The sequence below is a fragment of the Apis florea genome, unplaced genomic scaffold (assembly GCF_048593485.1).
Source record: "Apis florea isolate Af1SG1 unplaced genomic scaffold, ASM4859348v1 contig_3367_pilon, whole genome shotgun sequence".
Lineage (NCBI taxonomy): Eukaryota > Metazoa > Arthropoda > Insecta > Hymenoptera > Apidae > Apis > Apis florea.
In genome coordinates this window covers 5,952,262-5,969,844 of record NW_028256746.1, presented here as the reverse complement: position 1 = coordinate 5,969,844, position 17,583 = coordinate 5,952,262, and the positions used below count along the sequence as shown (strand labels likewise).

General features: G+C 39.7%; 1 protein-coding gene across 5 annotated transcripts in view; it reads right to left on the bottom strand.

The window, feature by feature from the left end:
- sm (heterogeneous nuclear ribonucleoprotein L) overlaps positions 1–17,583 on the bottom strand; it is a 143,929-nt gene that overhangs the window by 63,202 nt on the left and 63,144 nt on the right. For all 5 annotated transcript variants that reach the window (XM_086912138.1, XM_086912135.1, XM_086912137.1 and 2 more), the window contains exon 6: positions 1,187–1,250. Coding sequence is in view for 3 of the 5 variants with exons in the window: in XM_086912135.1 (XP_086768261.1) it covers positions 1,187–1,250 (64 nt within the window). In the remaining 2 variants the exon portion in view is untranslated. The remainder of the gene's footprint in view (positions 1–1,186; positions 1,251–17,583) is intronic.

Here is a 17,583-nt window from a genome sequence, read left to right as displayed (position 1 = left end):
CGTGTCGAGTCGTGGGCCACCATTCTGGAACCGTTCCTCTCCTTTTCTCTCCATCTTCTCGAGAGTTGAAAAAAAAAGGGGGAATGGAAAAATTTGAAATCGTTTGCCGATTTGCTAGGACACATTGACCACGGGGATCGAACCATGTTTACGTTATTATTGGAGAAAGCTGCGTTTGCGAGGAATAAATTAATTTATTTTTGTTTTAATTTTTGTTTGTAGAAATGAACGTATTAAAAGTACTCTTTTTTCCTATCTTATATAAAAGTTATATAAATGTTTCTCGGAATGTTATTTATATACGAGCGAGGAATAGAAAGGAATAAGAAAGATGAATATAAATCTTTTAGAGAGTTAAAAAGAGTGAGAGAGAAAAAAAAGAAAAAATTCGTTGAAATCACGTCCAATTTAAATCGAACTAGACTATTTAACTAATTTCCTCCTCGCGAGCAGAATTTCCAAACGATCCCGGGGCAAACTTTGATCAACGTGCTTAAACTGGTTTCTACCTTACGATTTCTCTTTGTAAAGTAGAAATGCAACGTCGACAAAATAATCAAACGAAAAGGAACATCCAAGACGTTCTAAAAAAAAAAAAAAAAAAAAAAAAAAGAAAAGAAAAAAAATTTAATCAAGCAAGAGCTATATCCCGCTATACAAATTCGCTCGTCGGAACGATTTTCTTCAGATTTTCCAACACTCGGATTCTCAACATGGTTCGATCCACGTTTCCGTGTATGACATCGCGCATACCGTGAACTTTTATCGAGGGATGCGTTTTACGGAAACCTTGCAAGCTCGCATCCGGACTACGTTTTTATCCAATTAAACGTCTTCTCGATGCGGCGGCGTGCGCACAAGAGTTTAACAGAGGTGTTAAGAGAAGACGGAAGAGGAAAAGATGGAGGGAAGAAAGAGAGGAGAGAAAGAGGCCGTTTAATAGAAACGAACGGAGACTGTTGAAAAAGAGGAACGATTCCGGTCGAACGATGATTTTTGTTTCGTGTACGCACGTACACGCAGCCCCTGCTACGTGATGTCGATGATTAAAAAATGCTCGAGAACGCGCGTTCTCGCGACGAACGAACATAAAGGAGAGAGAGAGAAAAAAAAATATATATAGATAAATAAATGAGAAAAAAACGGAGAGATAGAAAAGGGTAAAGAAATTAAGGGAGGAACTCACCCAACGTTGGCGTCGTGTAATCCCAGCTTTCCGCGTCGTTCTTGTATACGTTCAGTTTGGTGGGCTGGAAAAAGAGGACGAATCGAGATAAGCGATTTAAATTAAAAAAGAAATTCGTTCGTGTTATAAATAAATTATTGTTCCTCGATTCTTGTATCGTATTTAAGATTTTTATATTTTCAATTGTTGTTTCGGAAATTTTCTCATTGATCGTGAACTATAATTTTACATTTATTTTATTATATATAACAGAGAATTATTGGAAATCAAAATTATGTGAACGATGTGAAAAGTTTTTGATATCAGTTACGTAGTTATAAAATAGTTAGAAACGTATTGTTATTGAATGCTTGTATGTTTAGAATTAATATCGTATTATAATATCGAATTATATTATTACATGGGAACGAGGCACAATATTGTGTTTTATAAGAAAATAATATTTTGATATTCTTGGATAATATTAACCAAACATAATGATGAAACAATATAAGATATTATTCCATAATTGCGCAGGGAGAGGATTTAACGAGAAAAGAAAACTTTCAATTTATGCAGAGTAACGAATCGCAGAGTAGAATACGTCAGACTTCGCCTCGGTAATTAAGGATTAAATCTTACACGACGATTGAATGGATTCCGCTTCTTTAACGTGCTCGGTTTCTGAAAAATCTATCCCTTTTCCCACGTCCATATAAATCTTTGCGTCACGTGAAATTACACATCGTTACAAAATTAACATCGATAAGAAATTGCGCAAATATCAATTTTAACTTATACAGAAATACATCTCAGCAAACGATCCTCCTGAATTATCGACAATTATCCTCGTCAAACGGACGTCTAACAAGTCGAGCTCTCGTAATTTCAACTCGGACACCCGGTTGAAATTTAACACATTCCGTGCATTGGCCGATCGTGAACCGAATCATTAATATGGGAATTTAATGCAAGCCGGCCGCCTTCCTCGTCCCATAAATCCTCGATTAGTTATTCATGCGCCGTTGCAAAATGAATTATACAAATATATACAGATAGCTATATATACGTATATAAGGTGGAAAGAGAGTGGGGAAGACGAACGGTGGGGTCGAATCATAACAACAAACGTATCGACATCGAGGCGACATTATAAATGTCGTTCGAGTTCATTTCGATCTCGACCCGCGAGCGCGCGCGACACGTTTTCCTGTCTCGTGCGATTACTGTTATTAAATCTCGATCGTGCATTACGACATTTTTGGCAGTCGAGGTTCTCTTTCACTTCGATCGATCGATGCAACTCCACTCTTCCTTACGAAAAGTTTTCCTCCCCCGAGTCTTTTGTCCAGTCTTCCTCGTGGATCCTCTCCGCAGCCTCTCGACTCGAAGGGAAGGGAAAAAGCCCTCCCCTTTGTTCGCCAGGGAAAAATTTAATTCCTTTCCTACGCGAAGCTTCGTTGAATACTCTCCACGTTTCCCACGGGATTCCTTTTCCTTCCTTCCTTCTCTTCGCTTCTCTTTTATTTTATTTTCGTCGATCGATCAAGCCAGCAATTGTTGTTGATGCGAAACTCGAAAATTTTTGGATGATCGTTTAACAGCGCGTGTTATTTTCCGTTTCTTTATTCCTTACGATTTCGAATTTCTTTTTTTTTTGTCAATTTCATCTCGAGAAAAAAGAAAAAAAAAATCGAGCAATCAAACAGAACGTGTGAAATACTAGAGACCATTTTTTTCGGGGATGAAAAGATCTCCCCTCGAATCTTTTTTTATTCGTCAACTCGAGAAAGATTCTCTGCCTTCGAAGAGAAGAAAAGAAAGGCGAGCGGCTTGTTTTTAAACGACGAATTCCAAATTTATACAAGATATAAATATCCACATCGGAAAAATACGTACATAAGCATGGAAGAGGTCCACGATTAACCGTTCCTCCGTTCGTTATAAATTTATCCAATTACATCCAATCGTAAATTTCAATTTTCTTCTTTCCTCGATTTTCAACGGCGATCGTAAAAAACGTCGCTGCTCAACAAACGCCCCTTATTTCTCATAAGAATAATTCCACCGGATGGCCAGCACGAGTGGAAGGGGAAAGGGGCGTGCGTTTATCAAGTGGGGGAGAAGAGGAGAACGAGGTCGAAGGAGGAACAACAAGCGGTGATAAACCGTATTTCCTCCGAACAGGGATGGTTGTTAAAACGAAACAAATCTGGCGGAAAGACCGCCACTTCTCGTCTCCGATTCCAGCCAATAAAATCTTCGAAAACGGTTAAGATTAATCGAACGATAAATCGCTGACGAAAGAAAATTATTCCTCCTTTTCATATCTTCGAACAATGGAATTCTACGTGGAATGAAGCGATGGAAAGGAGAAGAGTTAACTTGTATCCTCTCTTCGTTAAAGTCGATCGGTTTTAAGCAGCTCGGTTTCCTTCTCCCTTAGCAAGCATCCGAATAGAAATCGCAGCATCGTTCGACAACCGTTCTCCCTTGCTTTCCGCCAATCCGAAATATCTCGCGAAAGAACGAGGCCCGAGCTTCTCCGAGTGAAACTTTATTTTCGATAAAATAAGCATCGATGTACCGTGATTCGTAAATTTCGGTTAAACGAGCTTAAATTCTTCTTCTTGGCGGCCTTCGAATATTTCGATCGAAACGGGAAGCAAGCGGGAATAAACATCCCGCGGTGATGTTTCACGAGACCAAGTTTTCGTAAAAAAAGATCGAAGAAGGTATTTTTCGCGCGTTTAATACGCGAAAATATCCTGGAAAATTTCGTGGGACGATAACTTTTAATTTCAGGGATACGGGCAGAAGATACGTTTGACGTGATACGAAAGCCATGGTGGATATCCCCCCCCCCCGGGGGGGGGATAACGTGGATAATATACATTCGATCCAGATCTAAATATTTATTCTGATACCGGATGATTTCACGAGCGACAATGCTCGATGGTAAAAATTCTCTCTCGAAAAAAAAAAAAGAGAACGATATTCCGCGTCGGATTTATCTTGCGCAACTTGTTCTATTTATTTGAAGGGGGAGGAAGGGAGAGGAAGAGAGAGAGAGAGAGAGAAGGGGAAAAATCGCGTATTGTCCGACCAAAAATATACACGAATGAAAATACAATGGGACGTAACGACGTATCGACGAAATAAAAATACAGCGCGATTAAACGATGTACAACTATGTGTCAGCCTCTTATATTAGGAAGGAATTATTGGACGTCGAATTTTATATCGCTTGGACCAAGCACGTTCATGAATCCCGCAATAAAAATGCAAAAAGAGTCGTTCATCGACCAACTATATAAAATATAATACAAACACAAGAAGGGAAATTCGACGAGAAACAAATATGCAAAAATATGATGATTCGTCGAAGCTTATTTTTCAAGTTAAAAGCGATTTAATTGAGTATTGGACGAAGCGAGGCAGGGATAGAAAGGCAGCCTTATCTCTCTGTCACACTTTATTTCCGCTTTATGTGGCGCGAAGTTGAATTCTTCGTGACTCGAAAAACGAGTTTTAACGAGTCATCTTTCGTCATATGAATTTTGTTTTTCAATCTCTACCATCTATCGCTTAAATTTTCTACTTCGTTCGAGCATGTCGTATATTATTTGCATATTATTATTTATCCACATTCTACGAAGACGCGGATCTGAATTCAGAGATTCAGAAACTTCGTATATCGATATCAACACCGTATCGTGTCAAGAAAATGCAAATATCCACACCACAGGTTACCACGTAATCTGTGATAATCGTAATCGCTAAACTTCAATCCTTCTCCGTTGACTGCCACAGAGAGTTGACACGGGTTCCTGGTGGGACGGTTATGCATTTTCACGATGGCGGTGATTTATCGCGGTGCCGGGTGGCGGAAAGTTGAGTTGAAAAAAAGGGACAAGGCTTTTTCTCCTTTGTCGAGACTTTTTCACCGGATAAAAAATTTCATACCGTTAACGTGTATTGGGAATTAAAGAAAATACAAAAAAGGGGGGAGGGGAAGAAGGTAAGAAAAGAGAATAGAGGGAGGAAAAAAGGGAGACAAAAAGAGAAATGATAAAACGAGGGGGGGGAGGGGAAGAAGGCTGGGAAGAAGAGTGAAAATATCGGGCGAAAATAGTCGGGCAATTCCACGCTGCTGCCACGAACTTTTGCAAAAGATTTTTGCTACGATGCGCGCCATTCCGCGAAGCTTCTATTTTTGCTGGAAACTTTCATGCCTGAACGCGATGATTTGTGAAGGTTGAAACCAACGGATCGTGCTTTCGTATGAATTAAACTTACTTCTTTCTTTTCTACTGTTTGTTTTACACGAGGTTGAAGGAACTCGAGCCACGCGCGATATTTCGGATCGGATAAAGCGGACCGACCTGTTCGATTCGATGGCTTCTCCGAAAATGAAATTTATGCAAACACACTTTCACGCACGAAACCTCTACATGGACAAAATTATGAGATTCTCATGGAAGATCGTAAAAGAGAGAGAGAGAGAGACGCGTCATTTTATTTTCAAATGAGAGACGACAACCTTGTTCCTCGGAATATATTTACAACAAGTGTTCTCAGAGATAAGTAGAGTTTAAGAGACACACGGATAGAGATAAGCGCGGGGAATCAGCTCCCTAAATAAAATCAACCCTCAGATTTGTTCAATTTGTTCTCGGGATAGGAGAACGGAAGAGAATCGAGAAAAGAAAAAGAAACCACCTGTCCTACCTAATCCCCCGTTGAACCACTGAACTTTCCAAAATGGAACCACCTACTAAATCTCGCTTACCTTAAACACCATTTTCATCTATATATACCAAGCTTACAAAATTGTGGAAATGGCAAATTCTCGCGAGACAACCTCGAGAAAATTACCAGTTTCGTTTTCGAAAGCGCGTTTCACCTGGGGTGGGGGGAAGAAATTGATAACCTGGGATAAAGTGAATCGCGAAAGCGTTTATAAATATCGAAACGAGACACGGCAATAAACCGACGCGATGAAATGAAACTCTTGGAGGAAGAGAAAGAGAGAGAGAGAGAGAGAGAGAAAAAGATAAAGAGAACGTACGAGCACGTGGGTTTCCAACGGTATTGCAATTGCGGCCTCCCTAGGAAAATTATTAAAGCGGCGAGATAAGGCTAGCGGGTTTACAGGCCAACCAGTGTGCATGCGAAATTATTCAGCCGCTCGAAAACGCTAATTTCAAGCGGCGAGAGGAAACCGTGTACCGAAACATCTGATCCATTCTCTCTTTCTCTCTCGTCCTCGACGACGGCCAAGCAGGAGGAGCTTCTTATTGGATTTTCTGACGAAAGTTGAATTAAGAGATTCTGGATCTCGAGCGCATTAAGCGGGGACGGCGTGTAAAACGAAAGGAGGTTGAAAGGAGGCGAAGCGAGGAAGTGAGGCGGAAAAAGGAAAAATGGAGAATGGAGAGTGTCGCTAAACGGGCAACAGATACTGCTAAGAAATGTAAACAGAATTTTTCTTGGTGGCTTTTTCTATTTCAAGGAGGAGGGGTGGAGAGGAGAAGACATTATCAAAGAAAAGGTTTCGTTTGTCTTTTTCTCGACATTTTCGTTTCGACAGAGTGTGTTTTTTAATGAAAAGTTGCAGATACGAAGAGAGAGGAATAAGAAGGGCGAGAATAGAGATACGTACACACATACGGGGTAAATGCAGGACAGTATTCCGCTAATGCTGCTTCTAGGTCAGTTGCCTCGGTTGATTTCAGAAAGCTTTTCCCTTCGACTCGTGGAAAGCGTTAAATGCAAAAAGATACCGATCCTAGAGATTACGCGGATCTTTTAACGATTGGTGCCAATATCAAAATTGTCAACCCCTAAAATATCAAATTTAATACTCGAAATCCATCTCCTCTCTAACAAAAAACTAATCCCTAATTCGTTCTCTAAAAATTAATACAAGCATCTTCAAATTATTCACAAAGATGATATCCAGATGCTACTTCAGATTCTATTAAAATGGGAATAAAAGATCTTTACACGGTTTGTAAAGAATTTATATACAAGCAATACGAAAAATTCTTGGAATCCAAATTCGAGCAAGTATTAATTTCGAGTTTTAAAGTATCACCAGTTAATACGAAAGTACAACAAAACAATATCGAACCGTAGCGTCGCGAGCGTTCTTATCCGTTGTTCTGGAACGCGGCACTGAATTATGGATTTATAATCTGGCTAAAAACAAGGGACAACGTTTCCTCGTTTAGTTCCACCTCGTGCAATCCTCCCGATTTGAATCGCGTTTCCGGCCGGCGTTCTTCCAATACGCTGGTAAAGCGACGCGGCTGACGTGTCAGGATAGAAGGGAAATTTATGAAACGACAGGGACCGGGCAATTAATTCTGTTCGCTCTCCTGTACGCGTCGTGAAATATTACGGTCAACAGATAAGTAAAAACAGGAGCGAGTAGTTGGTATTCTTCGTCTCACTGGATAAATGTCGTTTCGCGGCGCAACGAGATTGTTACTTTCATTTTTCCACAGGATTTCGTTCCGATAAAGTGGACGGAAAATTTAACACAGCGGTTTCGAACCTGTTCTATCAAATTTATTTAACTCAAAGAGTGCTACTAGTATTACTAGTTATTCTGATAAAATTACTGTTGATTTTCTAATTTTTCCTCGCACTGTGTGATGAAACAGTCATTTAAATGTTACGAAAGATGAGAATTAAAAAAAAAAAAAAATATCGTTAAATTATCTAAATCAAATTGTTTGTAACTCGCAAATAAGTTCTCAACATTTTCGCATTGTTCAATACCCTACTACATTGTGATTTTAGTTCAGGGATCATCCTTTAAATTTCTCCACTTCGTCCGAGCTCGTAAATATGTTCAACTTGAGGATGGTATGTTCAACAAATCAGGAGGAGAAAATCGGCAAAATGATGTGTCCACCGATGGAAACCGTGAATTTATATAAAAATCGTGATGCAATGAGATCGAAACAGCCGCGGTTGTTTGGACGCGATAACGAATTATCACCGCGTATCGAGTCGATCTAAATACACTGGTGAAGCGAGGACGAAATCGTGTGTGCCTATCGGAATAATCCTTGTTATCGGTTTCGTTGTATCGCGAAATATTCATCGGTGTGGCGTTCGATTACCAACGCCTCTTGTATTTGCTCGCGATAAAACGGTCACGATACGATCCCTCGTTTCCAACTACGAAACTGCCAGCTGTTTTATTTTTATTTTCGATTCGAAAATCGGGAGGGGGGAGGGGGGGGGAGGGCAAATTTTTTCAGGGAAAATATCAAGGCAATCGATCTTGATTTTGATCTTTTATCTTACTTGTATCCCGAGAGAAAGCAAGAGAGATCGCGAAGGATTGCGTTTAATTTTAAAATCGGTGGGATGAGGATTAAAATTCTTTTTTTAAATTGATCGTGATCGAGAAGTGAATGTTGGAAATTTTTCTCCACTGGATCGTATTAAATCCGCTGATTCCTTTGACTTATTCGATTGGGTGGAATGGAAAACCGCAAATCGTGTGCATCGTGTCGTAATTAACGCGAAAAGAGAATCGGTGGTGGCCGATTGATATGACGATCTCGTTCGTCGTTTCGTTCGTGCCCCGTTTCATTAATTTTAATTAAACGTCGAACATATTCAATTAATTAGATCTCCCATCGCGTGATATCTCCACACTCGTGATAATCCACACCGATAACAAGAGTACTACAAGAGCGATCGAATGAATTCGTTACACTGGACATTCTATTCGTTCAAGTGCCGGTATAATGCAATTTTTGAAACTATAAATACGATAAATGCTTAAAGATGAGACGACTCCAGTTTATTTGTTCGAAATAATAATCGTTTAAGCACGTTCGAAGAAAAAAAACTTGAATATTAATAAAATTACGACGCAAGTATGATAAAGTTCTCTAATCTCCGTATCTATTATCAAGATTCCGATATCTAATATATATTTTTTTTTTCGCAAGAAATAATCGAATTAATTTTCTCTCGTTCGATGGAACAAAGGTGATATAGAATTTTGGAGAGGGTAATATATATTTCATTTTAATTCCATTCCTCCAATTACGTAGTAGAAATAATCTTTCTCTATGCAAAATCGATATTATCGGGAACGGGGCAAAAATTTATTGCTTGTCAGGTTTATATTTCATTTATATTATGCACGGTATTAAGCTTCGTCGATCATTTTGAATCAAGGTTGCTTTTATGTACGGTAGTATAGTTCGCTAGTTCACCGGCGTTCTGTGTTTGAATGTTCAAGTAGTTTCAATCTTGAAAGAGCTTAATCTTGTACCGGTATCGTATGCATGCTTATCAGAAATGCATGATGCCATAGGGGAATGTATAAGATAAAGAGAATTAATTCCAATTGAGTTTTACGCCAACCCAATTTCGTCAGAAATAAAAGCCTCGGATCGAAGAAATTTATTGCGGAAAAAAAAAAAAAAAAAAAAAAAGAAAAGAAACACCAATTTGTCTTTATTATATGAAAAAATTTAATCCATTTACCGGATCATCTTTAATCCTAACAATTTTGCAGAGAGTCATCAATTTATATATCTAGTAACATAATTATATCCACCATCTCGTTACTTCCGACTTGTGATTAACATTCGTCTCACACGAAGATTTCCGCCCAACACTACATTTTCCAAAAGTTATTATAATAACTGAAATATCATGAAAAATGAATACAACTCCTATTCAACGTTGAAATCGCGCTTAAGAAAAAGAAGAAATAATAATAATAATAAAATAAAAATCCCCCGACAAAACGAAAGAGAAAAAGAGATATCTCGGTGGTGACTCGAAAACGTTTGAACTTCCGCACCCAATTAGTTGTGTAACAACAACGCCTCGTTCTAGCCCGCTTAATTCCACACATCCCGAGCACGAGGTCGAATTGGCGTGGTCGAACGTCCTTGCCTCCTATCCTGCGTCTCGAAACGCGATGATATCGCGTGGGTGACGCCACCAGCCATTTGCAATCATTTGACGCGACGTTACACCTGTCCTGCGCAACGTTTTCGTACGTTCTCGACCAAGCTGGCTGCCCGTCGAGGGCCGTCGATGATTCAGCCGTCGTGAATCAACCCGCGTTTCGCGAAAATTAACTCGCCCACGCGCCCGTTCTCGCTCGCTCGCCCTGTCGCAATCGCCCAGGCAGATTTATTTCGCGTTTCCATGTTTACTCGATGAATGAAACCGGCCGATCCACGCGTTGATCGTTCCAAGAAGCGAGCCTCTCCGTGTAAATTTCCCTCCCCGTTTTGGAGGGAAAACGAGGCTTGTTCAAATTTACCCGAGAGCTAATTTCGCCCCAGTACAAATAACCGAGGAATATTCTCGAGGGTGAATATTAACGCGACAATTGCATCTCGTGCGGTTCTATCTTCCTTCCAAGTCGCGACGAGGACGATTATCCTCGAGTGCAGAGGATATCGTGGACGATCTCGGTGAACGAGAGAGAGAGAGAGAGAGAGAGAGAGAATGTGAACGATCGTGGAGGGATTAAGAGATCCGTCACACGAAGACGGGGGCGGAAGAAAGCGGCGTCTCGTCCGCTAATTGCGCTCGGTGCTATCGAGCTTACGTAACGCGGCGTTTCCATCGTTAACGCCCGGTTAATCTCGATTCGTTGAGTTACTTTTCTCGTTGAGGAATTCGTTGGATCGTGAAAGCTGCTTCTACCAGGCGATGGGCCGTTTCGCGGCACGAAGAATCAACGATGGATCTCGATCTTTCCGGCCGTGCAGCGACAGGCTTCTTGACTCGCCATTTTTAACGAGACTTACTCGAGAAGGGAAAATCTAATTTTCTCGTGGGGAGTGTACGTGATCGTCGTGTACGCGTGTTTTGCTGTTGTTACGAGTTTTTAACTGTGTCAACGATCTCTCTCCATTCGATTCGGGGCGTTTTTAATGAACTCCGTTTTTAATTAGCACTCCATTTGCTATTGGGAAGAGATAATAATAATAATCTTGAAATACACGGGGGTTATTTTTGAAGTTTTTCTTTTTTAAAAAGGGGGAGGATTATCAATTGTTTTTGAAAAAAAAAGGAAAAAAGAGAGAAAAGGGAAGAAAACTATTTGGATGACATTTTCTCGATGATTTTAGAAACAAAGATGCGGAGGACGTCGAATCGCGTTACAACGAGTAAATCTGCACCGTGTGCATCGAGAGGGGAATGTTATTCCTGTTTTAACGCCGACGTTGAAATAGTGCCAAATTCGCTGGAGAAGAATTAGCACGAGATTGAGTGCCGCTATTAATTACAATAACGACTTTTAAAGCAACTGATCGAGGGAAATTGCGTTGAAATTTTCAATTTCGTCGATGAAAGATGATACAACAATTATGACGAAGAAAAAAAAAATTAGAATAAGAGATTATAAATTGTACACGCGAAGTGAATCATTTTAACTAATTGCGTCATCTATATTTATTCGTAAACTATTTGTCCTCGTTATGTAAAAGAAATTCAAACAAAGAGGAATATACCTTTTCAAAATGTTAATCACCTTGAATTTCTTAATTGCAATATGTAACATTCGATCGTGCAACAATGCATAGATGTGTGTTATAAATTTAAAAGCATGCCACGTTTTAGACGAACGAGTTAAGGTCGATTAATTCTCTTCAATTTTTCCCTCAAGCTCTATTCGCTATTTCCATTGTCGTGATTTTTGCAAAAAAAGAAAGGAAAAAAAAAAAAAAAAGAATAAAAGCGCGTCAAATAGAATTTCCGGATTTCACGCATTTTATTTTTAAATAGAATCATCGGGAGAATTTTAAAAGCATCGTAATACAAATTTACTGCCACGATAGCAGCTATTTCTCACGGTTGCATAGTCGATGACGTCGAATTCAACGTCGCGAAATGCTTCGACGATATTTACGAGATATAAATGGATTTAAAATTGTACCGGTCGGTGCTGACCGACGATTTTTCCGTAAAAGTGCAAATAATAACGAAAGCTGTTTACGTTTTAACCGGCCAAGGAAAGACTCTCTGGAATCTCTGTTAACAAGTTACGAAAGATTGTAGCGTAATTTCAAATAAGAGTCCGAGAAAAACTCGTTTGAGAAAAACTGGTTATAAGGTTGTACCACTTGCTTTGCTTTTAGAATATCATCTATGCTTATTTAACACGATATTCCACCGCTGATTGTTTAATAAACTTCGAGCTTCGTGTTTCTAACAACGCTTATCTTAGACGAGAATCTTTCACGCAAGATTTATCCTTATTTTAAAATCGCAACAATTGTGTAATTGTAAATTATATTACTCGTTAAATCTTTCACAAGTTGATCAACTCTTTAACCTCGTTATACATAGACATAGTCTTCTCAACTTGTCGGAAAATTGATGAATAATTCATGTTTATTTATCGTAAAAAGATGATCGTATAGTCGTAAGAAAAACTCGACGAAATCATCTCTCTCTCTCTCTCTCTCTCTCTCCTTTTTTTTTTAATTTCGAATTTTGAATCACACTATTCCCAACCGCGCGAAACAAAATTGGAATATTTTCAAATTTTATCCTACGCTAGAATATTTTAGAAGAGACCGTAAAATGACATTTCACGCGAAGATATCGCTCGAATTAAAATACAATTTCGCACGTTCGTTCCGTGGTGAAATATCTCGTTAAACCTCTCGGCCGTGATTTACAAATGCATAAAACTGCTGAAGGGGAGAGGATCCCGAACAGATCGAGGCACGCACATTCGAAACAGAGCACGCGTGCCAAGACTCGAAACTCTGAAACTAATATCGCCCACGCGTTCCATTAGAACTTCATCGTTTCCGCCCTTTTTTTCGCCCTTTTTGCCTGTCCGCGAAACGGGCGGCGTGTAAACACGTGTCGTTGAACGAGGAAGGACGAGAGGAGGAACGTGGAGGGACAAATGACCGAGACACAAGTTGTACACGGAATGCGCATCGCGTTTAACTGATCGCGCATAATGTTCCATCCCTGACTCTCAATTTCTCCACTCGGTCTCTATAAGTTGAAGAAATTACAGTAATCCCCCCTCTTCTTTCTAAAAGATCCGCCAGAAATTCAAGCAAACTAATGGCAAGTTGCCGTGCAAAACCGAGTTGCACTGGTTTTTAATCACGCCCGCGACTCTTTCTTAATCTCGCCTCAAAAGAAATGAGCGACGTGTACAACGGTTATTAATCTCTCGTCGATTCATACCGAGTTTTCGACTGGAAAACTTTGAAATTAGAAACTCCCGAATTTCGAAACTTTATATTTCGAAACTTTAAAGCTCGGAAAGAGAAAACATCGAAAAGTTTGAATGACGCCAAAAAAGGGGGATTCGAGCACGTGTACTGTTAACAATATTGTTAATCATCGAAATGATCAAAAACTGCAGCTCGGACGAACGAAGAAATAAATTATGTGTTTTAATTGTTATTTGCATTTGTGTGAGATGTTAAAAAAAAAGGAAAAAAATATTCCTATCGAGCACTCTTGAAATATTTCTGATATTCTGCCGATATATCGTGATAAAAATTCTCTGTTATCGTGATAAAAATTCAATTCGTGATAGAATAATACACGTCGATTCGAATTGTCCATATTTCGAGCCCATCAATTTCATTAAACTGTAACGAAACACAAAGTGACCGTGGCGATCCACCCACCGAAACGGAAGGGAACAGATGCATTTTCGCGATAAAAAAAAAAAAAAAAAAAGGAAGCGTGTCGGTAAACATTTTAATGAAGCGCAGGTTAATCGATTCGAGATGGATACGCCGCAGGGCCAATTATAAACTCAATCTCTGACTGACGTTGCGAAAATTGGATCCCCGATCTCGTCTGCGAAATTACGTCCCGCTTCTTATTCAAATTTTCCAATTTCGGTAGCGACGCGGAATATATTTTTTCGTTTGATCGTTTGATAACAACACGCCGCTTTCGCGATTTCGATGAAAAAAAAAAAAAGAAAAAAGAAAGGAAACGAAAACGAATCAAGAGGATTCATTTCCCCATAAAATTAATCTCAATTCTCGGGTGTATAAATAAATAAAAGATTGAAATATCTCCAAAAATCTTACATAGAAGATAAATCGGAACGAAGATAACTCCAAGAAGATAAGCCGTGTCCCGATCGATCCCGAAGAACAAGTAAATTTAAACTTGGAAGAAAAAATCCAATTACCTTGTCCAAACTTAAAAAAAAAAAAAAAAAAAAACTTATTCGCGTCACTGGAGATGATACAAATCTGATCGAATATTTTTCTTTTTAATCTCCAAATTCCACGTTACACATTTTCGCGTCCCATTTTGCTATATCCATGAATTAAATTCCCAATTAAGGCTCTTCTTCCTTCAAACTCGTAAAATTACACGGCTACAAACTTGGGAAAGCCGTCTCTGATGTCGTCGATTACGAACGAAACCGACACGTCCCGGTAAGTAGAAAACGTGTCCTGTAAAAGGATCGCGAACCGATTTTATTGCTCGTCCCAATTGGAAACGAGTCGCTCCTCGTCGCAAAAACGCGACTCGTGAGCGTTTGTCTCAAATTTGTCACGAGGAAGAGAGAGGGGGAAAGGAGAGGAAAGAAAAGAAAGGGAAGAAAACTCGATGGAGAAATGACTCGAGGAGAGAGATCGATCGCTGTCAACTCGACGAATTCGACTCGAATAGCAACTGGTGGCGGGACGAAGCGACTTGCAACCGTTGGACGGGACACGAGCGTGGCGGGCGGGAAACGGCTTGGAAGTTCGGTGATTAACCCACATACCGTGGGGAACAATGGTGGCTAACGAAGATTTCCAGAATCTCTTTCTGACCTCGTTCGTAGAAACGAAGGGACGATAATTGATTTACCGCGAGTCGTTCCACCGCCAAGGATTATGATCGATGATGCGGAAGAGTTGGGAAAAACGGGGCGCGACCAGGGATTCCGGATCCCTGCCTCGTTCAATTGCACGCGATTCCGTGCTCGGTTAATTAATCGTCCTCTTGGAGACGACGTTTCATCATTTTTCTTTCCAATTCACCACGTTTCTCATTTTTCGTTTTTCGAAAAGTTTCAAGTTTCTCTCTTTGATTTCTCGAATGTATCTCATAGCTCGAACTCGAGCTTTCGTAATTTTTGCTAGTCAATGAATTTTACATTTTCGTCAAGCGTTGCACGAAATTATGCACCACGCGATAATATAATAAAAAAAGTAACGTTGGATAGTCGTAGAATTAAGATTTGTTAGAATTATAAGTTTCTAAAGGAATTGTTATCGAACGAGTCTCTAAGAAATTATAAAAGAAATGTTGCAATATTACAAGATTCGAGTTATATGCCTGTGAAGATAAAATGGTAATAGGAGGATTGTTCGTATAAATTTGAAACGATCTCGCGGAAGCATAAATGTTTATCAGCCCAAGAAGTTGAGGCAATGAATAATACTATTCATTAATTAACTTGAGAAAAGAAACCAACCGCTAAGTTTTAAATTCTAAAGATAGCAGATTCAGGTTGCTCGTAACTGGACTATAACCGGTAAGTAACAGGCATTTTTACTGATCCTCAACCGACTTAAAAATCCGCAAATCTGAAAAAATTACTTGCTTCCGACCAGCCGCTCGTTCGAATTAACTAAATCCATATATTCCAAACAAGTCCAACTTAAATTCTTAAACACGCATTATCCTTTATAATAAAATTCACCTTTCAAATATAAATTGAAAAATTCTTATCAAGAAGAGCGAAACATCAAGTTGCTTCAAGTGCAAGCGTACGTTCAAGAAAGGGAATCGTGCTCAATTCGATTTATCCACGGCCATTATCGAGAACCGTCGCCTAAATGTCTGCCTTTTCACCGTAATCTCCTCTCGAAAATCGTTTCTCGAAATTCTATCGATGCGATCGAAAATTCGCCGCCCAACATCGAGCTCTATCGGATCCGTCTTTGTACCGCGAATCGAAACGTTTCGATTCGAGAAATGTTTGATGGGATCTCGAGATCCCAAAAAGGGATCACGTTTCCAAAAAAAAAAAAGAGGGAAACGTTCACGAGTGAGTCATCGACGAAATTTATACAACTTCTAATGCAAACGTGAAAGTGGCTCGGTAGAGTTTACCAGAAGGATAAAAATCGATCGATCGATCGATGGAAGAAGAATATTTATGGGACGTGTTCGATGACGAAAGATCGAGGCCGTAAATTTCATTGCCCGACAAAATAGATGGTATCGGTTCATAGATAGATCCGCGGTTAAGACACGAATGATGCACCACCGTTCTCGACCCCTCGTGAAATATTCTCCATCGAGGGGAGAAAAAAGCGGGTGCGGCAAGTGGCGTGGTCCTCGCCGATAAAGCTTCCGCAATTTCTTCGCGCCATTTTCTCTCTTTTTCTCTCTCTCTCTCTTTCTCTTTCTCTTCGTCTCTCGTGGAAAATTCAGGAATATTTTCCTCCTTTTAAACAAGAGATTTCTCTCGCCGTGTTTCTTCCATCTTCCATCTTAAGAATTTAAGCAGGTGTGATCGAGTTTTTCTTGAGGGAGGGGAATAATTTAACTTAGAAAATAATAATTCTTATAAATACAAGGTGACAGATATCAAGATGTTACGAAGTTCAATAGAAATTTAATAGTATATATATATGTTGCTTGATTAAGACGCTATGAACTTTAATAGGGATGAAATTATTTTATTATAGCTTTTGAAACAGAGACGGAAGAAGTTACGAAGCTGGAGATTTATTTCCAATTCTCACATCGCATGGAAACGTGTCAATTGCAGTTTCAGTGAAGGCAATATGACGACGACGATCCGCACGGTGAAAAATGTTAATCAAATACGTCGGTCGAGATCGATAATAGAATTTTCGTTGAGAATTCGCGATCCCCTCATTTGAATTGTTAAACGATCCCTCGTTGCGCATGCGAGCTGCTGCATTATCGAATTAATTATACATTTCTTCCGTTTCTTTGTGAACTCGATCGCGGTTCCCTCGATGTACAATCGATACATTCGTCCCATCGATTTTACGGCGTTTAATAATCGAAGATCAGCTCGAGAGAGAGAGAGAGAGAGAGAGAGAGAAAGAGTATCTCGAGGAATTTGTTATCACGAAAGCCGAGTCTCGCGGAGATACAGGCGCGTCTAATGCACGAGAAAATCGATCGAAAGAGATTGTTTCCCGCCGATCCTTACGTAATCCGACTCCACCCACCTCGCGTATCTTAAGCGGTAATCCGATTTGCATATTTTCGATCCCACGATAATTCGCGCATTTCGTGACTTTTCGCCCTCTCCGTGATCGTTAGATGGAAATCGACAAATTTTCAAAATCGTAAAAATTATTCTCGAATTTGATCTGTTTCGTGACGATTTCGATTACGTTTCGCTTGGACGGTTGTTATTATGCAGTATCGTGGAG